The sequence below is a fragment of the Dysidea avara genome, chromosome 8, assembly GCF_963678975.1.
Source record: "Dysidea avara chromosome 8, odDysAvar1.4, whole genome shotgun sequence".
NCBI lineage: Eukaryota > Metazoa > Porifera > Demospongiae > Dictyoceratida > Dysideidae > Dysidea > Dysidea avara.
The window spans coordinates 26,958,826-26,970,230 of NC_089279.1; the positions used below are offsets into that span (position 1 = coordinate 26,958,826).

At 37.4% G+C, this 11,405-nt stretch overlaps 1 protein-coding gene and 1 long non-coding RNA gene across 3 annotated transcripts; both read left to right on the forward strand.

Moving 5' to 3' along the window:
- The first annotated feature begins 394 nt into the window (after nt 1-394).
- Nucleotides 395-2,921, forward strand: LOC136262707 (uncharacterized). 2 transcript variants are annotated; one of them, XR_010704282.1, is made up of 4 exons: nt 395-577; nt 655-829; nt 882-940; nt 995-2,921. It is a non-coding gene; the product is annotated as an uncharacterized lncRNA (long non-coding RNA). The 2 variants fall into 2 exon arrangements; XR_010704281.1 differs by having other exon boundaries at nt 655-940.
- A 3,007-nt stretch (nt 2,922-5,928) lies between these two features.
- On the forward strand, nt 5,929-7,671 carry LOC136262693 (retinoic acid receptor RXR-alpha-B-like). The gene is made up of 3 exons (XM_066057063.1): nt 5,929-6,572; nt 6,634-7,224; nt 7,304-7,671. The coding sequence occupies exons 1-3, from the start codon at nt 6,014-6,016 to the stop codon at nt 7,534-7,536; spliced, it is 1,383 nt and encodes a 460-aa protein (XP_065913135.1). The 5' UTR covers nt 5,929-6,013; the 3' UTR covers nt 7,537-7,671.
- Nucleotides 7,672-11,405: the final 3,734 nt, after the last annotated feature.

Genomic DNA, 11,405 nt, shown 5'->3' on the forward strand with positions numbered 1-11,405 from the left:
TTAAACTAGTATTGTCAATCAACTACCATCTAATTACTCTAGACAGTATATTGTGGTATTCATAATACAATGACACTATCACTAAAGGCATCCACAATAAATAGTGGCATGTTGCTGAATTCTGCATACTTGGTACATTTTTGGTCTAATTATTTGCTATTGAAATTAAGATATACAATATCCATACAAGGAACTTTTGTGGTAAATTTGCAGCCACCTAAGTCATGTAACTTTTTCTCACCTCTTAATTAATGTAATATACAACAGCTGTAGGCAAGGAGCAGCCATAATGGAAATAGTGGTAATTTATCAAGTTGAAATTCACATTCTCAATCATTATAAATTCTCTTGTGAAGCTTCTCAGTGATAATGTCTCAACACTTGAGACTGATTAGCAAACTACTGACTTTCAAAAAAGCCATCTTTACAATTAATAATGTTATACATGTTAATGCATGGCAGAAAGAAGAGCTTTAATCGCAGGAAATTAACAGGTGGTTATTTCCGTTATTTACTATATTTTTACTCTGACTTTTTCTAGGCACATACTACACAATGGAATTCCGTCAATAATCCAGTGAGTGAACGATATAATATTATTATGCATTCCTAACAACAAGATAGGTGGTCATTATAAAGAGGTAACCACTGTAGGTAGAATCATCTAATTCATCATTCCATTTCACTGTTCCAGTCCACTGAATCCAGACCTCCCACTGAGATCCACTCCCCCCACATCTTTCTAAAGACAATAATGATACATGTGGTACAAGATTCGAGATTTGTTGTCTACACTTGAACACAGAAGGATAGCTAACTGCTATGCCAGGTTGGCACAACTATAATAATGAAAATCCACAGTGACATGACCTTCCATTCAGCAATACAAATTAGTCACAGGAGTCCATAATATGTGACTGAGGATGCTAAAACAGGGCATGTGAGTACATTGAATCTGCCTACTGTTTTCAATTTTCCCAAAACTCTTATTAAGGTTACAGAATGCATCTGGATTGGTTTTGCTAGCATGCTAGAGTTACAAAACCTTTTGCCTTTTATATATGTAACCAGGCCTGGTGTGGACGTAAACTATACCCCATCACATACAGGTAATCATTATCTCAGTACTGAAATGTATTCTGTATAACTTGTATTAAAAAGGCTAAAAACTAATTTCACAAGTAAAACGTGTGGCTATGGTTTTTTCAAGCAAGAAGCTGTATACCTACAATGTCAGAACTGTCTTGACATTGTAGATAAAGCTTGAGAAGGCTTGTTAAAAACTACATTTTGCTTGCAAAATTAGTTTTAGAAGAAAAGTCCAGTAGTCCAGTCCAGTGATTAGGTACTACCATACCAGGTGTAAACCTTTAGATGGCTAACTTTACTATGTGTCATTGGGAGCCCAGCAAGCCTTGCAACGCTAGTGTAAAACATTTTGGTGAGTAATTATTTTTATAGCAATATCTTACCAGGAGCACATATATAGAATCCTATTCGGTTGCTGTTTTTCATTTTTGTTTTTTTCTTTTAATTTTGCTGTTTACGGAGTTACATGGTCCCTTGTCCATAGGATTCCTGATCTTACCCACAAAATTTCAATATTAAAACACCAAGTACAAAATGGAATATTTTACAGTGCACACCAATTAATAGTGATGTAGAATTGTTTAGCTGAAGTCTGAACTTACAGCATACATGCTCCAGCTGTGATGCGTAAAATTTAATGCTAACACAAAGGTTGTACAGCTTGTTATGAGGAATGTGGTAGTAACTCTATCGATTTGATATGCACAAATATCGGAAATAAAACATGAAATGGGTCAAAATGATGCTGCCAAACATTTATCACAGAAGGGTCTAAAGTCAGGCTGGATCAAGCAGTAAATTTAAATTTCAACCTCTGAAGTATCCCATAGTACAACTTTCATAGATTTGATCAGTGAAGTGACAAAATTTCCAAATCAAGGTTTCTAACATAATGTGCAATAGATGTGTGAATGTAGCCACTGAACGTGCAGTATCACACACAAGGTGTGGCTATGCTAAATGTTGTTTTTTTTTCAAAATACTTTTATCTGTATTTGGAGCAGTGCCTACAGGTTTCTCTAATACAGCACATGGCCACTCACAAGACAAAACATGTGGTGCAAATGATATCTAGTATGTATGACTTGATAGCTACGTATAATACTAGTTTTTGTCATTACCTGACTTTGCTGGAAAATGTGTACATATGTGGACCCATATATGGTGGAGGAAATGGTAATTAAATTACTACAATATATTTTTTAAATCTTGCAGTGCTTGCCCACGTAATAACTGATGGAAGTATATAGTCATGGCAACAATTAAACCATTAGTCTCAGTTCAAGTGGGTCTCTTGCATTTATATTATTATTATTGAATTAAGGTCAAAGGTGATTGCATATGTTGCTAAACCTTACCATTCTTGATTTTGTTATAAACAGCCATAAAACAGCATGGCAGCATGGCCTTAATGGTGCAAGTGTCTTTAGCTGCATATCCATGTCATGTGTAGTGTTGTGCATGTTTTTCAACAAACACACAGTGAAATTGGTCATGTGCACCCAGTTACAGTTATACATTATTGACAAGGGGGGGTGCACTAGGGTAGTATAGGCATATGGAGTAGGGGGTCTGGGGGGCTGTGCCCCCAGAGCTTTGTGTTTCAGGACTGAAATTTTTGATGTAGAGCAGTTTTATACACAAATATCGGTATATGCTTTATATGTAGGGATCAGTGACATCCAGTCATACGTAGTTCAGTTATGAGCCAGTCATCATATAGAATGGCATACAAAAGACCGTGTGCATTTGGTTAAATGTGCTTATGGGATGGTGCAGCTGCCAGTTTTCATATAATTATACTCACCCTACTGTTACATGTCATGACTGTTCTATTAGATTATTACTCTATTAGAGTAGCTCAATCTAGTTTAAAGTTGTTTGGGGGGGGGTGCCCCCTTGGATCCACCACTATTATACTAATATACATATGGTCTTGTCATAAGCATTTAAACTTTACAGTTGTCTTCGTTAAAGTCTACACTAAGGTTCATTGTGGTACTCAGTTGCTTGTTTCTAATAAAACAAACACTTAAATGTCAATGGAACTTTCTTATTATATTGACTGCTGTACCCAAGTCATGACACATTCTCACTACTGATCATGATATCAGATCAGGTTATGAATTACATACTGATCAGCACAGTGGATACTCTACTCTATAAGGCTTTGTGTAGCCTTCTTGCAGGTCGTCCCTATAGAGGGCTATATAGTTGTCTAATAAATAAAATAAATAAAATGTCTTCGGTTTGTAAACACCATAGCAGGCTGTGTCACCATGCAGAGAAGGGTAATCCCCATATATATAAAACTACCCTATATAATCACTGATTGTATATATACTTCTTGAGAATGTTAAATTGTTAATACCATGTCTGCACGAATGTGAATAATTTATGTACAAGTACTTTAACATTATTAAATTACAACAAGCTTAATCCACATAGTTATATGGTACAGCAATATTGAAACATTATTGCTGCTGCATGAATGTAATCGCTGTTGCGAGCCTGAGAGTGCTGCTGTTGCATGACTTACTGAGAGTGTGGAGTACTGCATGATGCTTCCGGAAACCGTTGCATATGATATTATGATGATTGAGATGATCTGTTATGGCAGAAGAAAGCACATGTTCAAATAACCTACAACAGTACCATGTTGTAGATTGGTTGCACTGTAATGGAGGGACCCATGCATGTGTACTATGCAGAATTTACTAGATGTGTGTATGGCTACTATGCTATAGTCCACTACACATTAAACCAAAAGAATTAATAGATGTCTTATGATTCACATTTGTTACTTTTAAGCAACTGGTATGTCAGGATGTTTGGTATCTCACATGCACACTGGTCACTGTTCCTTATCGATTGGTAGTGATGGATGTTCTATTAGAGTAGTTGACTGCTTTATTAGAGTATTTCGATTTTGGCAGGTTTTACCACTGAAATAATTATAATGTTGGCCTCCTCTTGTTAATCTCTTCCCCTTCTTGCTCTTTCCATCTTTTTCACTGCCCATGTATGCTTTAGATGTACAGGGTTTGCACCTGTACTGTAGCTTCTATTAGTAGTACAGTAAAATTTTGGAGGGGGATGGGGGCTCCCCCAAAATCCTCCCTTACTGGTGGGTGCTTCCACAGGAAATTTTTGTATGTAATCTGATAGCAATTTTCACACAAGAATCTTTAAAAGCTGGCATTTTCTCCACATATGTTTTGAACTTATTGAAATAAAATATTTTAGGCTGCAACTGCTTTGTTTCTGTTGGCAGAGGAAATAGTTGATATTAGGGGAGACTGACCGGAGTATAGAGTCTCTGGCAGCACAGCCCCCCAGAAGCTGTAGCCATTTTAGCTTTCACAATGTCTTGAAGTTCACCAAAATTAATTTATAGCAATTTTATAGGTACAATTTAAAGCACTTTAACTAAAACACCAACTTTTAGTTAAAACTGTTTAAAACAGGCTATTTGCCAGTTAAAAACTTTTTTGGCAAAGCGTTTTAGCTGTTGACTACAGGGTTAATGAACATAGCATTTATAAGCAGTACAAAACAGCCTATAGCCACCTGGAAACACTTGATACAGTGGTAAGACCCAACTCTTAAAGTAAGAGGTACCTGGTTTGATTCCTGCTGTAGGCAACTTTTTTTGTTTTTTTAAAGTTACTTTTGGGAACACGTTTTTATGAGCTCTATGTAGACTATTATGGTATTAGAGCATTCTATTAGAGTATATATGATTGATCTTTATCACAGCTTTCAGCCCCACTCCAAGAAGGATAATTTCAGTGTGATATCATTCTGAGGGGGGGCTAGAACCCCCAATCCCCCCCCCACCGCCCGTGTGGCACAGTATTATATCAGGGATGAGAGCTCGAGTATATTGATGTAGCAGGCCAAAGAGTACAGTGATGAGTTTGAATCATACAGATATGCATGGATGCCTTTCATATTGTAGACCTTGTATGATGACATAAATCAGTGTAGAGCTATATGCTTATTATGCATGTAGACTCTTGGTTTGTTGCATCATATAAAATATGCAATTAGATTTCCCACTTGATAATTGCATGGTCTCTTCAGATGTTTAGCACATGTAGTGTGAGGTATTAGCTTGGTATTAGCAACTGTTATATCCATGGTAACAACCCAATCAGCTTTACCACATTAACACCTCTACTGTGGTAATAGAACTGTTGATTTGTGTTGAATTAGATCACACTTTTGTGGTCTATAGAACAGATTGAAGTGTTGATGTATAATGACAAAACCAATACTTGACAGTTGACCCTGCTAGCTATGTCATGACTTATGAGACATAAGGCATAGATAAACTCAACTTTTAGTTGGCTCAGTCTGCCACACTATAAATGTCTCAGGGCAGAATGTTAGTATCAGTAGAGTCAGTTCAGCAGAGCATATTACACAGTGACACTCAATTAGCTATAATAATTATTATTTTTTGTTGTTCTGTTTTGTTGTCCTATCCTAAGTGATTGCCACTTTTTCTGGCTTGCCAAGTGGTCACGTGCATCTCAAGCACCATGAAAGATTCGCTTGTATTGCAGGAAGTTTAGAGGCTAATCCGTAATCACCTTTGGGTAGCATGTCTGTGGCAGAGAAATCACTGGTACATACAGTAAATGGCGTCACAAAAACTTCAACAGTTGAGTATACAATACAGGTATCCGGAAACCACCTAAAAAAAAAAAAAAAAAAAATGGACGGAAGTAGACAAAAATAATACAGACGGTAAACTAATTAGCTGTTACGTCAGGTTCAAGGTGTATGTTTATCCCAGGTGTTTTCTTGTATAAAAGAAAGTGCTTCTACGTGCGCGTCACATTTTCTTTGAAAGTGAGAAACGAAAAGTGTAAAGCGGGATAAGCTCTAATTCGTGTAGTACACAACAGTTATCGCGATGCCTCCTTGTATGGGATTAAAAAAGTCGCCGAATGCGGCCAGTTCATTTCCTTCACCGACGTATGGCAAAGAGCTGTACGGATGGCCTCAAAGCTTTGAGCTACCTTGCTATGATAACACTGGATTTGAAGATCCTTTAAACGATTGGCTGCCGACTGATTTTGTATCGGACATTGGCTTTGACAATTACGGTAATCAATACCAGAGCGATCTCAGTAGCCCCATTTCTGGATATGGGAGTGGAATTGACACCAGTCCATTGCCGTCTTGGTCCTCAATACAAAATTCACCGTCGCCACCGAAATCTGTTGAACATATCTCCTCGCCGACCAGTCCACAGCAGCAAATTTGTCGCGTCTGCAACGACATCGCCACCGGAAACCACTTTGGTGTGTTGAGCTGTGAGGCTTGCAAGAGTTTTTTTAGAAGAAGCATTCGTGCCGGAGTTAGATACATGTGCAGAGGCAGCAAATGCTGCGACATTGACAAGAACACCAGGAACAGATGCCAACACTGTCGCCTTCAGAAATGCTTTGATGCTGGAATGAATAAAAACGGTAAGGATATTGACTGCAACCTAAGTTTGAAGAGTTTTATGGTGTCTATTCTTTTCAACAGCTGTTCAAGAAGAAAGAATGCCTTACCCAACTAAGAGACGCAGGGTGTCACCAGATTGCAGTGCCAGCCCAGAACAAACCAGTCCAACTACTACTACTGGTGTGCCGTTTCCATTTTATGCCCTTGGTCCTACTCCCATCCACATGGTAAACATGGATGTCAAGAGCCAGGCTTTGTCAACTTCTGTTATGTTAGAAATGCTTTTGAAGGCAAATAGGGCGGAAAGCAACATTTATACTGCTCCAATCAGCCCCGGAACAATGCAGGATAGCACAAAGAGATCATTGCTGGGTGTGATTGCTTGGGCAAAGGAGTTACCAATGTTTACCCGATTGCCCGTTGAGGATCAAATCGAGCTGATCAAAAAATCATGGAATGAGCTGAACACTCTAAAGCTTGTATACCGTATTGCCAAGTTTCCAAGTGAAGGTGATTTCTGTTTTCAGACCTGTGACATGTATCCTACTGACAACCCAGTGATGACGTCCTTCATACAGAATGTTACCAAGGAATGTACGGCCACAATTCAGGATCTTCAGCTTGATGAAACTGAGCTGTCATTCCTAAAGTTGGTCTCCTTAATGAATCCATGTAAGTTTTAGTTGTTATGTATTTGTCACTTATTTAAAGTGAGCGAAACATTTAACTTTTTTGTTGTTGTTCCCTTTAGTCATACACAACTTGACACCCAGTGGACAGAAGGAGATTGAACACACACAGGACACTGGGCTGGAATTGCTTGAGGCTTATGTAAAGCAATGTAACAAACGAGGCAGAATGGCTAAACTTCTTCTCTTTCTTGGTCAAGTGAAGGCTGTATCAAAAGACATTGCTATTCACATTGAAGATAAGCGAGTTCTTAGATACGAGAATGACGCTGTCTTGCTTGAACTGCTCTCATAAACACTGTGACTGATTTGTTGCGTTTTGTATATTTATTTGTTTTTGTATTCCATTACACATCTTGCTGTATAAGTTGTATATATGCATGTATGTATTGTCCAACTGTTGAAATAACAATATACATTGATCACATGATGATGATAACTATGGACATTTGCTTTTGACTGTCCCAATGGAATATTGAATTTAAAGAACTACCTGCTTGAAACGGATGTAATTTAAAACCTCAGTCTTAGTTGACTCTGGTGTACATTTGACACAGACAACAATGGTGTTTGTAGTATTACCACTTCACTGAAAAATAATGCTTAAAGGCGTAATATAGTATTCATGGTCACATAGTTTATTTATTGTAGTCAAGTGGGTCTTGTTCAGTGTAGGTCAAAGGTTGGTTAACTTGTTAAATAAATAAAATTCAAGCCATATACAATGTATGGTTGAACTCTGTACTTCAGGTATGGTTACACATGTACACACAAAAATGTACCACAATCGCCCACTTATCAGGCACCAGCATGTGAGGTCACAGCATGTCATTGTGACATACCATGTACAAACAACACATATGCAGCATGTATGTGACCGTACTACAAAGCTTCAGACTATTTAGTTGGCTGTATTCAGTAATTCACATACACTAATAACATTCTAACTTTCAAAGTAGTTGCTGAAACCTTATGGCAGAAAAGCTACTTAATAGTTCACTACAAAAATATTTAAGACTATTATTACATTCAAGGACAGATCTGTAAGTAAATTTAATAGTTGCAAAGTACAGGGATGCTTATTGCAGTTAAAACATCTGTCACCAGGTGGTCACACTATTATACATCACCAACATACTGCATCTGTCACACCTCTTTTTCTTTACATACTGAGCTACAATCTAGCATGCCATTTTCCATACTAATAATGTGTGTGTGTCCCTGCTACAATCTAGCTTGGCATTTTCCATAATAAATGTGCATGTGTACCATGTGTGTGCAGTGCTAGTAGTGCTGGTATTGCTTGCAGTGCTAGTAGTGCTGGTATTGCGTCCCAGTGCTGGTATTGTAGTAGCACGGTTGCCAAAAGCTTCGCTTTGCCAGGCAAATAGCATGTCCCTGCTTCTAAGTTTGATGCTCAGTAATGCCCAGTTGCTACTGTTTCCACTTCCTCAAGTTGAACCAGAAACTTTACTCACATAGCTCCAGTCTGCACAGCTATTTAAATTGCGAAGTGGTGTTAACAGGGGAACTGGCAAAAGTTAACTGTCCATGACTACATGTAGCAAGTTAGACTCAAGTAGGATTTTAGTGCCCACACCTTCACTTGCCACTGAGAAATGTACACTGTGTTTGTGTTGAATCCTCCAACTCTGTGTATGTTTGCAGCCAGAGAAAAACAGCTGGTGTCAACTGTAATCATTATCAAGTAAGGTATGATTAAATCATTTGTAGGAGGATGATAAAGTATCAAGTGCTTATCATAACTGATGGATTGAGTAAGCAAGGAGTTGTACATGCAGAATTTAGGGAGATTGTACTCTCAGAGCCCCCATATTTGTTATGTGATGCGTATATTGGCAAAAGATCAATACTTAACATTCCTTCTAAATGACTGAATATATATTATGACAAAAGAATCTTTATCGCGTGGACAGTCTACTAAATTTCAGACAAACCTTGTGCGTGTTATTGTTTGTGTTTCTGATGCTGTTGGTATAGATATGCTATAATGTATATATGTTTGCTGTAGTTTGTTCTGTTGTAGCTAGCTATAAGTTGTTTTACAATCATTCTGGGTGCAACATCTGCTGTTCCCTAGCTGGCTTGTTGTACACGTGGTTGTAAAATGTTTTCTTACTGACTGCTCTATTAGAGTATTTCAATCCTTCGGGTTTTCTATCATAGCTAAAAATCACTCTAGATTCCCCATATAAATATGCAAATATTTTGAAAGGGTGGGCACACTATTAACCATCATATTCACTCAAAGGACTCCAGTACATTACATATAGCTAGTAGTGTAACCTTTGATATATTGAAGTGAATAAGTGACTAATTTTGTAATCTCATTAAGTTAAGTTACACTATAAAGAAGTAAATAACTCTTTTATATGAAGGTATAACATTTAATTGTGGCAGACAGAATGCTCTATTGAGCATATAAGACTATAGTTTTTCACCTAAGGGGTGTATGTTAGGGATTTACATAAAGCAAAATGAATTACCTTGAGTACTTCCGCTAATCCACGATGTGCTCCAACTAGCTATGCCACATTTGTATAACAAGATAGTTGCTATGTAGATTTAATGCTCTATTGTGTGTTGTCATTTTACTTGTTAATGCTGCAGACAGATGTTATACCGGTATTTGTAAAAGTACCAAAATAAGATTTTAAAAACTGTAGGAAAAAATATTAGCTACATAATTATATTGATAATCTGTTTGGTTTACAGTTATCACAACTGATGGTATCCTATTAGAGAATATACCAGTCTATATGTACTGAACCTATAATCTTTACCCTATACACACCTTGATGGAAAGAAAGTTCTCAATGTGAGATCCACAACAAAATATAATTGTTTTTTGTTTGATGTGCAGAAGATTTCTTTGAAAGAATTCTATGGCCATGAGGCCCATTATATTAGAGGTAACAAAAAAAATCTAGATACCATAATAGAGTAGTCTACACTCTAATAGAACAGTCACATTTTTAGAGTGATAAACCTGAAAATGTTCTGGGGGCTGTATATATGCTTCTCTGTGTGTAAGCGTTGTGACCACATGCAGTAATTTCTCGCTAGCAAGCCAATATGGCCTGTACAAACACTCTGTGTAAAGTACACCTTTGATCAATTAACACCTCTACTCACATAACTGTTGATAGAAAACTGTTGATTGGTATTGATGAGATCAAGTCTTGTTTTATTAACAGGTTGAGGTGTCACTTTACACAGGTGTGCACTGAAGTTAGACACTCACCCAAATTGAAATATTATGATAAGCCAGCACCCAAAATACTGTAACTTGGAAGCACAGCACAAAGAAGGCCCAAGCCTTATCCCAGTGCTATTGTGTTTCAGGGTGGTGTAATATGCTAAGCTAATATGTTTTTGAAGGTATCTAGATTGATTGTGGTGCAGAATGTGCTACAATTCTCAGTGTCAACATGACAACTTTTTGGAATTAACTCACCATTCAATTATGGACCTTTGGCCAATGAATTTCTCCAGCAAAATGTTCCTCAGGCATTACATTGTGTATGAACCATTCAAAGTACTACTCATGCAGAGTACAAATGCATCGATTAGGGCTCTTTTAGATTTGATGAATTAAAAGAATTATAACATTCACTTATTCACTTACAAATACTGGCACCATATTCTAGCTGTCTCTGAATGAATAGCTAAAGCCATACGCCATTTAGTACTGACATACCATCACATGTAGAGGCTAAAGGTGAAATGATTACATCATAAGGAGTGACTGACAGAATTGGACTGAGCAACTACAACTTGAACAATTCGTCAATGAAGGAGAGGCGAGAATCAAAGCCCTCTTATTAAAACTATATCCTAGGATTGGTTGACAAGATGTCCAGATTTTAAACAAAGGAATTATGCAGGTATTTCCTCACATATAAAGTGTCCACGCATTTTAACAGGCCAGGTTCCTATTGTAGATAGTCACAAAGTCTTTGTAAGGTTGTAAGGTTATCTGCCAAACCAAGCTCATTGAAGCCCATCTTTGTTTGAAGTCAAATTTATGGACCATTAACAGGTGCACTGGATATTGGAAGTGTGCCCATTACACGTTACATTTGCCACATGAATGTCAATGCGGAACTTGCTTAATACAGACACCATGGGACTGACCAAAAA

Excerpts from the sequence above, each read along its gene's own strand:
- LOC136262693 (XM_066057063.1), top strand. The coding sequence starts at position 6,014 with ATGCCTCCTTGTATGGGATTAAAAAAGTCGCCGAATGCGGCCAGTTCA. Across the intron at positions 6,573-6,633 it reads TGCTGGAATGAATAAAAACG|CTGTTCAAGAAGAAAGAATG; the intron begins GTAAGGATATTG and ends TCTTTTCAACAG. Across the intron at positions 7,225-7,303 it reads GGTCTCCTTAATGAATCCAT|TCATACACAACTTGACACCC; the intron begins GTAAGTTTTAGT and ends TGTTCCCTTTAG.